We start from the raw sequence: 15,152 nt of genomic DNA, 5'->3' as shown, positions 1-15,152 counted from the left end.
CTGGCAAGGGCGAGGTCTCTCGCTAACCTTGGCCTCCAGCCGGTCGCCAGTCCAGTGACCGGCTGGAGGAAGAAGAAACAGAAAGAAAAAAAAAGAAAATAATTTTAAAAAAAAGATATTCGAACAATATTAAAATATTATTTAAAGTTGTCCATGTCATCGTCGGCGGTGCCACGTAAGCCGGCCGGCGTCCAAAAAAAGGTTTATGTTTAAATTGGCACAAATACAATAAGTTTATGACTTTTCTAACACTTTTCCTGATATTTAATGGATTGTATTTGATCGTTTTCTATGGTTTTCATTTGCAAATATTGTGATGATATTTTTGTTTTTGGTTTTTATCTAGTGATAAAATAATTACGATCCACCCATGTCTCAAGATTATAGAAAAAAATAATTATGATTTGTGTTGATGTATATCAGATAACAGCTTCATCAATCCATTTGATCAGATATTGAACAAATTACGATTGATTCTTTTTTAGGATTTTAATTTACAATAACTGATTGAAACCATTTACAGTTTGTAGCTTGAGAAAAAAAATGTGGACCCTTGTGCACACTTGAAAATATTTAAAAGCCAGCTTAGCTAGACTTCCATTTCGGTATCCTCGATCGATGATTATATCATTTCTGTTTTAGTTTGGATGCACCTGTTAGGAAGGAAAAAGAATTAAAATTAATTATGAGAAAAAAAGAGGAATGATCTCAAGAGATTTAATTAAAATGCTTTTTAGATGCTGGCGAGGAAAAAATAAGGAAAATAGTGTATAATGGCACTAAAGTCCTTTTATATATTCGTTGATACAAGTAAAATAAGAGTAGAGATGAGAAAGAAGAATAAACATGTTTATTTGATACACAACTCTCACCAAATCCCTTCATATTTAGAGAGAGTCGGAGTGAATTAAAAGCGTGTATAAAATTGATCGGGCTAATTCTTCGTAATCTCTCATAATCCCGCGTAATCCTTTCCCTATGTCTCTTACCCTTCATTTGAAACACAATTATATTTCTAGAGCCCTTATTTTCCCTCCTAATTCCTCCTAAAAAAGATATAACCCGTTTTGTTGCAATAATAGAATAAAGATGTAATGTAATAGCCAATACACTGTTTGGTTTAAGTAATGTAATATCTATCATACCGTTTGATTTCATTATAACATACATAACAAGGGGGGTTAACATAAGAATTCCCAAAGTACTCCTAAAATCAGAATCATGGGAATATAATATATATCACTTTAATAGTCAATCATTATTCATGAATTTCACAACCACTTAAATTATTAGATAATTTTTTTTATTAATATTTGGATAATTTATGTGTGTTATAATGAAAAGTTAGACGTATAAGATACGAGTATATTACAAATAGTAATTATCACTTTGATAACTAATTATAAGTGAAATATATAATTTTTATGTATTATCTAATTATTAAATTATGATTAATATTTAAATTTATATCATGTAATATGTAATTATGTTAGCTGGCCTCTGTCTTGTCCGTTGAAGGCCGGGAATGGTGTTAATACATATTATTTATTTCATAGTTAATAGTATGACAGGATTAATAATAACATAACAATTTGAGTTATTAATTGATATAAATATAATTAAGATAATCATTATATTATGGATAATATAATATAGATAACAACATTATTAGCATATTAGGTATACTTTTTAATATAATAAGTAATTATATATTATCAAGATAATATCAAATACTTACATCAATTATTTACTTATCACTTAATATTTTACTCATCTCATAATATTTGATTGAGTCAAAACAATAATAATTAATTATTACAATTTTTAATTGTAATTAATAGTCTACCAATATAGTGGCCTAATTTCCTTAAAAAGTATCAACCTTAGCTCGGGTCTCGGGTCTTAATTTTGGCTCCAACTTTTATTTATCTCATAAGAAAGCATCAACTTTCAGTTGGTATCCAATTTGGCTCTTGTCAAGAGTCAATCAAATGATGTTGTTAAAGATCCAAAGTGCCACGCCACATGTACATTACCTTCATGACATTTACTGACATGGAAATTATGTCCCAAATTATAGAGGAGGGGGGGGGGGGGTGTGGGGTTGTTCTATCACATCCGCCACAACTATGAGTTTAAGCTCTAAGCACATGGCGGCCATGGTTGCTCAAGCTCATACTCGAGGTCGCCATGGCCACTCATGGCCATGAAGCTCACGGCGGCCATTGTCGTGAGATCTTTTCAAGTCATGAATCTCGAGGCCGCTATGGCCACTCAAGCTTAGAACACGTGATGTGGGCATGAGTGTCGAGCTTACAACAACCACAATTGCTTGAGTTTCGATACGTGAAGCTCAAGGTCATGGCTACTCAAACTTCGAGGTCGCAACGACCATGGTTGCTCGATTTGAAGTCACAGCCATAGCTACAAGATTGGTGGCCATGAGTGGGTACGGATTTGAGCTTAAAGTTATGGCTGCGCCAGCTTCGAGGTCGTGGCAACCATGGTTGCTCAAGCTCTAACCTCTTAACAGCCATGGCCGTGTAAGCTCATGCTCATGGACACCATGCCCACTCGAGCTTATAGCTATGGCAACGAAATCTTTTTGAGTCGCGAAACTCGAGGCTACCATGGCCACTCAAGCTTCGGACTCACGGCTACCATGCACACTATTTCCTTTTTCTTTAAGTTGTCTGATGAGGCACCTAATTTCCATGTTAGTTGGGCCGTAAAGGTAATGTATATGGAATGACACGTCGGATAATTAATGCCGTCATTAGAAGGAAACTTAACAACAAATTTGGGTATTGACTGAAAATTTGTGCTTTTTTAAGAGATAAAGAAAGTAGAGGCCATAATTGGGACCCAAATTAAAACTAGACCTGTTAAACAGGTGGGTCGGATCGGGTCGGGTTGGGATTGGTTTGGGTCATAAATGGTTTGACCCAAATTGACCCATTTACCCGTTTATGACCCATTTATTTGTAATATAAATATCTCAACCCATATCCAACCCGACCCGTACCCAACCAATACCCGACCCGATCCACATGGCGGTTGTTCTATCACATTCGCCACAACTATGAGTTTAAGCTCTAAGCACATGGCGGCCATGGTTGCTCAAGCTCATCCTTGAGGTCGCCATGGCCACTCATGGTCACGAAGCTCACGGCGGCCATGGTTGCTCAAGCTCATCCTTGAGGTCGCCATGGCCACTCATGGTCACGAAGCTCACGGCGGCCATTGTCGTGAGCTCTTTTCAAGTCATGAATCTCGAGGCCGCTATGGCCACTCAAGCTTAGAACACGTGATGTGGGCATGAGTGTCGAGCTTACAACAACCACAATTGCTTGAGTTTCAATACGTGAAGCTCAAGGTCATGGCTACTCAAACTTCGAAGTCGCAACAACCATGGTTGCTCAATTTGAAGTTGCGGCCATAGCTACAAGATTGATGGCCATGAGTGCGTACGGATTTGAGCTTAAAGTTATGGCTGCGCCAGCTTCGAGGTCATGGCAACCATGGCTGCTCAAGCTCTAACCTCTTAACAGCCATGGCCGTGCAAGCTCATGCTCATGGACACCATGCCCACTCGAGCTTATAGCTATGGCAGCGAAATCTTTTTGAGTTGTGAAACTCGAGGCTACCATGGCCACTCAAGCTTCGGATTCACGGCTACCATGCACACTATTTCCTTTTTCTTTAAGTTGTCTGATGAGGCACCTAATTTCCATGTCAGTAGGGCCGTGAAGGTAATGTATATGGAATGACACGTCGGATAATTAATGCCGTCATTAGAAGGAAACTTAACGGCAAATTTGGGTATTGACTCAAAATTTGTGCTTTTCTAAGAGATAAAGAAAGTAGAGGCCATAATTGGAACCCAAATTAAAACTAGGCCTGTTAAACTGTGGGTCGGGTCGGGTTTGGGTCGGATCATAAATGGTCCGACCCAAATTGACCCATTAACTCTTTTTGACCCATTTATTTATAATATAAATATCCCGACCCATACCCGACCCGACCCATATTAATAAAACACTTCTATATTTAACTAAATATAGGAAAACTTGTTTGTTATGACTCTTTTTAAAAATTATACTACTAAAACATTTTCATATAATACAAAGCTAGTGAAAAAATTTTAGAATTTTTTTTTAAAATTTAGGTTCTGTTTGTTTTGTGAAAAATGCAACATTTTTATAAGATATTTTCCATGAAGTCATTTTCCAAGAAAAAAAAAGTTCCAATGTTTGGCTGAAACTTGAAAATGAATTAGAAAATATTTTCCGACGTTTGGTATATAAAATCTGATTTGATTTTATTTTATGCATGCATTTTAATAAATTTTTATTTTATTTATTTTTTTAAAATCAAATTTTTAATTTTTTTAATTTTTTTTGTTTCCTTTATTTTTGGCCGGTGACTGGCCACGACGACGGTCGGCCACCAGCCGCAGGCAAGGATGAGCTCGCCGACCTTAAGCGAGCCTCGAGCTCGCCCAATTCCGGCGAGCCGAGCCTCTCTAGTCTCGGGCAAGGCTCCACCTCGCCAGATGCAACGAGCTCGAGTCTCGCCCACCTCGCTACAGGTCGACAAGGCCTCGGGCTCGCTGGAATCGAGCTATCTCGGCCTCGCCGACCTAGCAAGCCCAAGGTCTCCCCTATGGCCGGTGGCCGGCCACCGGCCGAAAATAAAGAAAAAAAAATAAAAATAAAAAGAGAATAAAAATAAAAATAATTTCGATTTTTTAAAAAAAAATTATAAAAAGAGGGTGGGCTTAATGGGTGACTTGGACATTTCCAACCCACTCATTGAGACCCATTTATGATAGGCTTAAAACTTTAAAACCCATGTAAGATGGGCTCTTTAAAGTTGTATTGATCAATTTATGACCAATTTATTTTTAAATGGGTCATAAATGGGTTTTAAGACCCATTTAATAGGTCTAATTAAAACTGATGTATTTTTAAAGAGATTTGGGCCCAATAGAGTGATGGGAAAAAAAAATGACAGGGACATTTTATAGATTACCATTGCAGCAAAACTATAATAACTATTAGGGTGCGCATGGCAACGATTTTGTGCCCGAGAACTAATTCTGTTCAGAAATGATTCTTTTTTATTCCGTGCCCGGAAACAATTTCTAAGCATTTGAAGGCGTTTGGTAACTGCCCAAAATTTCTATTCTTAGAATAGAAAAAAGAACAGAAATGCGTTTGGTAAATACATAAAATTTCTTTTTATTAATAATATTTTGAATTTTTTTATATTTATTTTTCTTTCTTTCTTTTCCTTCCCTTCCTTGGCCATGGCCGGTCGCCGGTGTCGACGACCAGCCATAGGCCAGGGCTGGCGAGGGCGTCGCGGCCCTCGCTGGTTGCGACGGCGAGGCCGACCTTGCCATCGAGACCCAGGCGAGGGAGATGAGTCGCGATGGCGAGGTCGACCTCACCTTGGCTGGGCAAGGCTCTACCTCGCCTAGATCTAGCGAGGCCAACCTCGCCCAGATCTGGCGAGGCCGACCTCGCCGTCGCCTGGATCATGACGGCGAGGTCCGCCTCGCCGTCGCGGCTGCAAGCCGCCCTTGCCGGCCATCGGCGAGGGCCGCGACGCCCTCGCCGACCCTGGCCTGTGGCCGGTCGCCGGCGACAAGTGAAGAACAACAAACCAAGAGGAAGAAGAAAACCAAGAAGAATCAGAAATGGAAAAATTGTTCCTAGAATCAAGAAGTTACTTTTTTTTGTTTCTTAATTCTGTTCCAAAACTGATTCTGGAAATAATTTTTTGCAAATTTGTGCCCAGACACAAAAATTTTAACAAACGGATTTCTGTTCCCAAACTAATTCTGGGAACAAAATAACATAAATTTTCACTATTTGGCAACTTGCCAAACAGGCCCTTACACACAGGTCCATCTATTAAAAATTGCAACCTTGATTGTAATATGAATTACGGGGTAATAGCCCTTATTGTAAGAAAATGTCATTATTGGTGGATTGTATATAATAGATCTAGGGAAAATGACACAAATGTCCTTGAACTTTGATTCAATATGCAATATGGTCCTTGAACTTTAACCCAATGTATAATCTGATCCATGAAATCTTAATTTGTTAAATGTAGTCCATGAACTATATGAAAATGTTCAATGTAGTCCTTCCATTAATTCAAGATCAAGGATTATATTAAACATTTTCATATAATTCAGGAACTACATTAAACATGTACTAAAAATCTAAGGACCATATTGAACAAATTCAAAGTACAAGGAACACATTAAATATTATGTTAAAGTTCATGGATCATGTTGCACATTTAATTAAGTTCAAGGACCATTTATGTCAATATTATGTACATCTATGGCGTAATTGTCCAATTACTTCATCTTGTTGACTTTGTTTATTATGCACAAAATCACTTTTGAAGCAAAGCAGGGCCTCTCTTGCAACCTGCTTATAGCTGAGCAGCCTCCTCCATTAAAATCAGATCATACCGCCACTCAACGTGCAACGTGGTCCCTAAATTTTTAATTTGTTCAATATGATCTCTAAACTGTAACCAATATGCAATGTAGTCCCTGAACTTTTAATTTATTTAATATAGTGCTTGAACTTTTGGTACATGTTTAATACAGCCACCGAATTATATAAAAATATTCAATGTAGTCATTCCATTAATTCAAGATCATTCATATAGTCTAGGGCATATATTAAATATGTACCAAAAGTCTAGAGACCATATTAAACAAATAAAAAATCAGGATTATATTGAATAAATAAAAAATTCATTGATCACATTGCACATCGAATCAAAGTTCAAGAATCATTTATGCCATTATTCCATACATCTATAATGTAATTTGTCCAGTTAATTCATCTTGTTGACTTTGTTTATGCTGCACAAATCACACTTGAAGCAAGGCCTCCTCTCTTGCAACCTGCTCGTAGCTGAGCAGCAGCCTCCATTAAAATCAGATCAGACCACTACTCTCTCTCTCTCTCTCCCTCTCCTTCCTCTCCTCACTATCTTCTCCTCCTCCTCTTCACCTTCTTCCTCACCCATCTCTTTCTCTCTCTAGGGATGGACCTCCTCTCTCTCTCCTCCCCATCCTCACCTCACTTCCTCCCCCTCAAACCCTCCTCCCTCCATGTCCCCAGGCCACCCCCTCCTCCTCTCCTCTCCCTCAAGCCCCACCCCGCCGCCGCTCCGCCTCCTCCCCTCCCCTCCCTCAAGGCCCGTCTCGCCGCCCCCTCCCCAAGGCCCCGCCGGGCCGCCGCCGCCGCCGCCGCCGCCGTCTCGTCGGCGGCACCTCAGACGCCCGCCACCGCCATGCGGGGCGCCGAGGCCGACGCCATGGGGCTCCTGCTCAGGGAGCGCATCGTCTTCCTGGGGAGCAGCATCGACGACTTCGTCGCGGACGCGATTATCAGCCAGCTGCTCCTGCTCGACGCTCAGGACCACACCAAGGACATCCGGCTCTTCGTCAATTCCACCGGCGGCTCGCTTAGGTAAGCCCGGTTCGCGCGGCGGGTCTTGGTTGTCTTTCCGAGATTGCTCCTGGTTGTGGGGTGTTTCGGAGGTATTGACATTGGAATTCTTGAAATTCTTTCGGTTTGCGCACGAGTTGTTTGAAGAAATGCCAGTCAGGGGTTTATATAGTTTGAGAGGGGTAGAGTTGAGCTTGCCAAGTATGTTCCTGATAAGTTGCTGAATGAAATTATAGTTATATGCTCCATTTTGCTCCATTGAGATGTTTTTTCATTGTCACCGGTGGCTGTGGAAAAAGTAAGGGACTCAGGTGCTTTTTGGACCATAACCAAACTATACAGGGCATGAAGAGGGGGGGGGGGGGGGGCGGGGGGGCGCTCTGGGCGGGGGGTTGTGCAAGCTTATATAAAGAAAGAGCTCAGTAACAAGACGAATGGTCTATAGAGTCGATTTTAGCATTTCCATCTACAAGTAACTTTCCTATACCATAAGTGTAGGACTTATAACCAACTTTCAGTAATTACAAAAACGAGCGTCCCCTCTTGTACGAAAGCTCTCTTGTTCCGCTCTGTCCAAATCAACCGAAAGACAGCAAGAGGTATTGGATACTCTTCGTAACACGAGGCTATAAAGGATCTTGTCAAGCGCCTATTTCTTGTTCACTAGATCCTCCTATAGCCCAAGAAAGCCCAGTGCAGGCGTTAGAGGCTGTCCATAACCTTTTGTGTGACTTACTTATTGGTGATCTATTGTTGGGAATGGCTCCCAATTTATTTACGAGAAAGAGACTGCATTTGATATGCTTGTAATGCAATTTGACTGTATTACGTACTTATGTCCTAACTATTTCCTTAAGCATTAAGAGACTAAGAACTTGTGAGAGTAAAGATCATATTTTTTGCTTGATCAAAATTAATGCCCCAAAATGTTCTTACTCATTGGAGCTCTTAATCTGAACTATTCAATGTAAGAGTCTCTAGACATTGTGACGGAATGTGGTGTTATTAAATAATGTGCAGCAGTTCTCCTAGTTGGTAATGGATATACCATGTTTTGCCGTCTCTTTGTGGTCTTCCAAGTCGGATTTATGCTCTTTTGCTATTACTAGTTAAAAATAATAGACAGGTGATAGATGATTAAGTATCAGATTGAATATAGATGGATATCGTTTCCGATAATTTGATGAAGCTGGTGTATCTCAGATCTCAGCCAAAACACCATAGTCATTTGTGTGGTTGAGATCTCTATCAATTTAAGTGACATTCAACAGCTGAACAAAACATTTGCCAAAAAAATAAAAAAACAGTTGAACTAAACACCATATTCATTCTTGACTTCATTCAACATGCTGACACTCTATGGGTGAGATCACGATCAATTTCTCCATCCGTTTATAACATAAGTCCTAGATTTCAAAAACTTTCACTGCTTAGAATTTCCCGATCTCCAATTCCCACGGTAGTACTGTTTAAAGCCTGTTCACATTGGACTTATACTCCCCATACTCTGTATTTGATTGTCTTAGCCAGAAACCTTATATTCCAAGACCAATGTTATAGTTTCTTATTTACTCCCACTTGGATTTCATTTATCAGTACTATACAATTTGCAAAATGTAGATACCAAAGGGTATCTATTGCTAACTTTTTTGTTATTCTGGTACGGCGGTTATGAGATTGATGATGTCCATGAGAACAATTTCTCAACCAAATATTGAAATACCATTCGAATTTCAATAATTTGTAATAAAATTATGTGTGAAACTACGTGCCAGCATTTGTATGTTGTAAAAGTTTGAGATTTTAACAAAGTCAAGGTGTTAATAGAAAAGTAAAAGTCAATCCAGACATGTCCTTAAGTATGAGCTTAGATATGAGCCTTGGAGTAACCTTGTAATTATGGGAAGTCTTTAGTTTCTCCTCCATGTTTCCTTATGGAAATCACTACTTCATCGTAAATGTCTTTTAAAGCTAGTAAATAGGCTACATGTATTTCTTTCATCTCTAGTATTCTCAAGAGATTTTCTCCAGGAACCCTGACACATTTTTTCTCCAAATTTATGAAAACTACATGTAAATCCTTTTACCTTTCCACAAATCTTTGTAACGAGTAGATTGTCCCCATAATTGATCTTTATGGCACAAACCTCCCAATTGGATATCCAATATAGGTGTCTTGCATCAAACTGCACTCAATTACTCTTTCCTAGATTTCTTTTAGTCTAGATAACTCTGAGTGATAGGAACCAAAGTGCTTTATCCTGTACTCATCTAGCATGTCAAGATTTTATTGGAGACGTTTTTAAGCCAAGAGATACCTGTCCCCGATAACCTTCCGAAGTTCAATCGCTATACATCAATCTATTTAGGCCACACAATGTGTCTCTTCCGCATGATGGCCTCTTTGGCACAATCTCATGTGGAATGTTCTCATTGAGTGTGTTTCTTATGCTGCTTGCGTCCTGTTTTCTCACCTGCAGGTTTTATCTCAATTTTCTGATGGGATTTCTCTCTTATTTTCTCATGTCAGTGCTACAATGGCTATATATGATGTCGTACAGCTTGTCCGAGCTGATGTTTCAACTGTGGCTCTAGGCATTTCAGCATCAACAGCTTCCATAATACTTGGTGGAGGCACTAAAGGGAAGCGTCTTGCGATGCCAAATACACGCATAATGATTCATCAACCTCTTGGTGGTGCAAGTGGGCAAGCTATAGATGTGGAAATTCAAGCTCGAGAAGTTATGCATAACAAAACTAATGTCACCAAGATTATTTCTTCTGTCACTGGACGTCCATTCGAACAAGTCGAAAAAGATATTGACAGAGATCGGTACATGTCTCCAATTGAAGCTGTTGAGTATGGAATCATCGACGGAGTAATTGATAGAGATAGTATTATTCCTTTGATGCCTGTGCCTGAAAGGGTGAAGTCCAGATTGAACTACGAGGAAATCAGTAAGGACCCTAGGAAATTTTTGACACCAGATATTCCTGACGATGAGATATACTAGTGTGGTTTGCAAATGCAGGTAAGAAAAGATTTTCCTTTTTGCTTATTTGTGTGTATTACTTAATATCCCTGATAGCAAATACAAGGAGCTGGGTAATTTTTGCATCTAGTATTCTATAACTGTCCTATTACAGAACCAGTGTGCAGATATGTATGAGGAGATATATTTGCCATGTTGAACTTACTGGTCTAATATGCTTTTGGCTTATAGAGATTTCTTAAATACTTAATTAAAATAAACGGTTTAATAAGAGTATCCAGGGGAACGTATTGGGAAGACTTTTTTAAGCCATGATTCTACATGAACTGGGAATCCTTTAGATAGATTTAGACTTCAAAATCTCTAGCTGTATAAGGTCCTGAGCTATTTAATTAGTTAAGACAGATTATCTTGTTCTTGCTTTGACACTTTTGTTGCTGTATTTGGAAGTCAAATGCCAACTTCTCAGTACAAGTATTGTTTAACTGGTGAGAAGTGCCATGCTTATATATCACCTGCTTGTTTTTGAATGGGATAGTGGCAATGAGTCATATTCTCTTCATGTGTTTTTACTTATTGGCGTAACTTTATTGCTGCAAAACTAAGGAATACTCGTGTCCTTACTCCTTACCCGATCCTCCTTTGCATGGACATGGATGATTGCATGATGAGTGAGCTACCTTCTCTTTTATACTAAGCTGGATATTCTGCAATGTGCGGGTCAATGCAGTAGATGTCGAAACTTATCAGCTGTATTCCTGACAATTTTGCCTTAGCAGGTTCTATCACATCTTGGATTTAGGAAGATGATATTCTCCTTCTGTGGTCATTGAGGCTCATGCCATGTTGAATCTGAAGGGGGCTTTTGTAAGTTGAGCTTGAACACTTTAGGGTGTAGCATGGCATAGTTGGGTTGATGGGCAAACACTTGTTATCCTCTGAAACTTGAGGACATTGGTTTACATCACTTCTGTTCAAATGTAACTTGCCTGTGATATTTGCCTATCATAGTCGGCACGGCACTTGAATTCTACATCTTTCAGGTTATTCTTAGTCTCTGGAGTCTTGTGGATTTATTTGTTGAAGTTTTCTTATTTTTGAAAGATCTCTAAATCCAATGGCAAAACATAAGAAGTATAATCATTACTCCAACTGATGTCGATCCTCATGAGGTCCTGAATCAAATGGTGTAATCTGTATTGCAACAATTTATTTTATTTTTTTTTATGATTGAGAAAGCTCATTTGAGGTAGGTATACCCTAGGACCATGGAATATCACAATAATTTCATGGACCAGGTAAGATACGAGCTAAAGGGGATGGTTCAAATAGAGAATCATTTGCTCCTGATGGCATGGAGAATCGGACTTGTGCTATGTGGCTGATATTAATCTTCTCCTTAAACTACCAAGCAAATTTCATAAAATCAGATATGTTTGATATACAAAGTTGAATCGGTTCATTGTGCAATTGTAACAATGAATTTATATAATGAGTTAACACTATTATATTGTTAATATAAATAATCTATGTAAGTGTTATATCAATGTTTGTAAAAGAAAAAAAAGAAAGTGTTATATCAATGTATACAAAACGGTGTAAAGCCGAGGTGGGTTGAGTTTGTACGCGGCAAGTCGGGCTCCGTGATCAACCGGCTGTACTCCATTTACTGCAACCAAATCGGCTGTTAGTTGGTCACCCTTATGCTAAAGTTTGCTGTACGTCGTATCCAAAGATATTTCCGACGATCATAACGATCAATCGGAGAATGACATATCTCGAGAGTATGGAAGTCTCTGAAACAAGGTCTGCTTATGAACAATCCCTTCTTGGGTCACTAATCACAAGTACTATGAATACATTGAACATCAGCTGTCAGCAATGACAGCAGGCACCGTGATGTCTTAAGTACTAGGAATCGCAGAAGCTTCACTGCCGTTGTCTACACCTCCAGGGCCTGCATTTGTTGTGGAGCTCACATTCCCTTCCTCAATCTTCTTCCACTCCAAGCCATCCTTGCCCTTGGTCTCTCCACTCTCCCTGGCTGTGTCATATGAAGCATGTAGCCCAAAGAAATAGTAGTACAACAGCAAGAACCCGGTCCACATCCCAAACCGCTCGAATGACGCCTGGTCTATAGACCCGAGCAGGAATATGTTGATGGCAATTGAGGCCGACGGCAGCCAAGGGACCAGCGGCACGCCCCACAGTTTTGGGTCCCGGGCTTGCGGGACAAGCACCCTCAATGCCAGTGTTGCTAGGAACCAGATTGGCATTGTGATCACATACCCGACCCAGCCTTGCTCTCTGAGGCCCCAATAAGTGGCGGTCGCGATCGAAGACCCGACTATGAGCAAGATGCAGACGATGAGCTTGTTGCGGTCGACAGGCTTCGTGACCCCGCTGACGTAGTACCGGCGCACTAGGAGGGCGACCGCCACGAGCATGAAGATGAACAATGTGGAGATGGAGAGGAGTTCGGACAAGATTTCAAGCTTCGTGAAGAAGGCGATGACCGCGGTTGCCGAGACCATCACGATGGTGGCGTTCACGGGCGTCCCGGTCTTCTCGTTGACCTTGGCGAACCAGGGTGGCATCATGTGCGTCCTGGCAATGTGCGTGACATACCGGGCCAGCCCCACGGCCATGGTGAGAAGTGCCGTTGTCATGCCCTCGAGCGCCCCAAAGGCGACAATGTACTTGGCCCAGTCCATCCCGACTGCCTTGAACGCGACCGAGAACGGGGCATGTGTATCAATCCGGTAGTATGGCTGCATCAGGCACAGTGTGATGACCATCAAGCAATAGACAATGGTAGTCACAACCATGGACCCAACCAGGCCGATCGGTATGTCCTGCGCGGGGTTCTTGGTCTCCTCCGCCAATGTGGACACAGCGTCGAACCCGACATACGCGAAGAACAGCACGGCTGAGGCCTTGAAGATGCCATGGGCCTTGAAGGGAGTGAATGGGGTGTAATTGGCTGCATTGGCCTTCGTGAGGCCCGCCACAATGATGAAGACGAGAACCAGGAGGTGCACGATCGAGGCGGTGTAGTTCAGGCGGGACGAGCCCTTGGTGCTGCGGACTGCAAAGACGCAGATGACGCCGCAGACGCACACAGCGATGGGGTCGAGTTGGTTGTAGCCGTCGGCCAGGCCGTGTGCCTTGATGAGGAAGTCATCGGGTTTGAGGTTGAGGAGGGTGGCGAAGTAGGACGTCCAGGAGCGCGCGACGGCGGCGCCGCCTATCACGTACTCGAGTATGATGTTGCCCGCCGCGATGAAGGCCATGAAGTCCCCAAGCTCCACTCTCAAGTAGGCAAATGATCCACCTATATGGAAGGACACGAGTTCTTAAAATTTAGACTTCTACTTATCAAACTGTACCTTGCTAGAATCAAATATAATTCATTATTTTGCTCTCATTTTCTAAAAGATAGGATGTATGCGTTGACATTGTCCATTCAAGTCTCCATATTTCTGGCTACTGTTGATTCAGCTCTTATCCTAGAACATGAACCGCAAATTGATTTGAATTGATGTTCTATCGAACCTATCATATAATCATGACCACAAACCGAATTCACATCGACGAACCGGCCGGTCCGGCGCCGTTTTTGAATCGCCAATTCATGCCATATTATTCAGTCATTAGTTTTTTCTTTGCCTTTGCGAATTAAAGTTCAGTATGAACTTTTCAAACAGGACGATCTGTGATTTCAAGAATCTAAGTTTCCGTCTAAATAGTAAATGAAATGACTGAAATGTCGAGACGTTGGAGAAATCCATAGGAAAAGAACATACGTAGAGATGCCATGTAATCCAAGCAAAGCGGGTCAACGTGTTTCCACTGACAAGAAAGATCTCTAACTTGGAAAGGAACTGACCTGCCACTGGTATTTCTACTGCGAACTCGGTGTAACACAAGGCTGAGAGCATGGCCGATATGCCGGAGACCACGAAGGAGAGCACAACGGCAGGGCCCGCGTGTTCCTTCGTCTGGAGGCCAGTGAGCACGAAGATGCCGGCGCCGATGACGGCCCCGATCCCAAACCAGATCAGGTCCCACCACGTCAGCGTCCGCTTCATCTCGTGCTGGCTCCGGGCCTTGACCTCGCCGAGCTCCGTCGTCTCAAGGGACCGGGTGAGGACACTGTCCCGCAGCCTGGCCGGCGTCTCCTTGAGGGCACCCCAGTAATTCCCCCAGCTCCTGAAGGACTCTTCGGGGAGGAAGTCATCCTTTGAGCAAGAGCACGCCCTCCTCCTCCTCACAGTTCCTTCACCGCCTGCATCACTGGCTCCTTCCATGGCTGATCTGCAAGGAAAAGAAAACTGACGAGACGAAAATCAGTTCCGAGTCGATCTTAAAACGGGCTCGAGGTACAAGAGAGAAGCAAGGTCAGTACCAGGGTTCGTCTTAGCGTGGACACAAGGCAAATGCTATACCTGTAGTTTTCTAATATAGCAGATTCTATGACATGCTACAGTGCATTAGCAAACAAGCATGTGATTTTATAGAAAGCCACCTTAATTTCATTGGTCCGGCTACGCATCAATAACGTACAAAAGCTCGACGACGACGAAACTGCAGATGCGAACAAGATCATGATGTCGAAAGCTCAACTGTTCATTCAAGGTCACCCAATTCAAGAAAAATAAGTAGTAAT

At 41.5% G+C, this 15,152-nt stretch overlaps 2 protein-coding genes across 2 annotated transcripts; one reads left to right on the top strand and one right to left on the bottom strand.

The window, feature by feature from the left end:
* The first annotated feature begins 7,048 nt into the window (after nucleotides 1–7,048).
* On the top strand, nucleotides 7,049–11,536 carry LOC115687274 (ATP-dependent Clp protease proteolytic subunit 4, chloroplastic). The gene is made up of 3 exons (XM_056319528.1): nucleotides 7,049–7,511; nucleotides 10,021–10,522; nucleotides 11,263–11,536. Exons 1-2 carry the CDS (start codon nucleotides 7,084–7,086, stop codon nucleotides 10,502–10,504), a joined length of 912 nt encoding a protein of 303 aa, XP_056175503.1. The 5' UTR covers nucleotides 7,049–7,083; the 3' UTR covers nucleotides 10,505–10,522; nucleotides 11,263–11,536.
* A 587-nt stretch (nucleotides 11,537–12,123) lies between these two features.
* LOC115687253 (cationic amino acid transporter 1-like) lies at nucleotides 12,124–14,989 on the bottom strand. Its single transcript, XM_056319525.1, has 3 exons — nucleotides 14,892–14,989; nucleotides 14,373–14,817; nucleotides 12,124–13,817 (listed from the first exon to the last, which is right to left on the bottom strand). The coding sequence occupies exons 2-3, from the start codon at nucleotides 14,791–14,793 to the stop codon at nucleotides 12,388–12,390; spliced, it is 1,851 nt and encodes a 616-aa protein (XP_056175500.1). The 5' UTR covers nucleotides 14,794–14,817; nucleotides 14,892–14,989; the 3' UTR covers nucleotides 12,124–12,387.
* Nucleotides 14,990–15,152: the final 163 nt, after the last annotated feature.

The sequence above is a fragment of the Syzygium oleosum genome, unplaced genomic scaffold (genome assembly GCF_021117445.2).
Source record: "Syzygium oleosum isolate NSW1041296 unplaced genomic scaffold, Sole_v2.1 Sole_v2.18, whole genome shotgun sequence".
NCBI classification, from domain to species: Eukaryota; Viridiplantae; Streptophyta; class Magnoliopsida; order Myrtales; family Myrtaceae; genus Syzygium; species Syzygium oleosum.
This window is presented reverse-complemented; position numbering and strand designations above follow the sequence as displayed.

Excerpts from the sequence above, each read along its gene's own strand:
- LOC115687274 (XM_056319528.1), top strand. The coding sequence starts at position 7,084 with ATGGACCTCCTCTCTCTCTCCTCCCCATCCTCACCTCACTTCCTCCCC. Across the intron at positions 7,512-10,020 it reads TCCACCGGCGGCTCGCTTAG|TGCTACAATGGCTATATATG; the intron begins GTAAGCCCGGTT and ends TTCTCATGTCAG.
- LOC115687253 (XM_056319525.1), bottom strand. The coding sequence starts at position 14,793 with ATGGAAGGAGCCAGTGATGCAGGCGGTGAAGGAACTGTGAGGAGGAGG. Across the intron at positions 13,818-14,372 it reads AGTAGAAATACCAGTGGCAG|GTGGATCATTTGCCTACTTG; the intron begins GTCAGTTCCTTT and ends CCTTCCATATAG.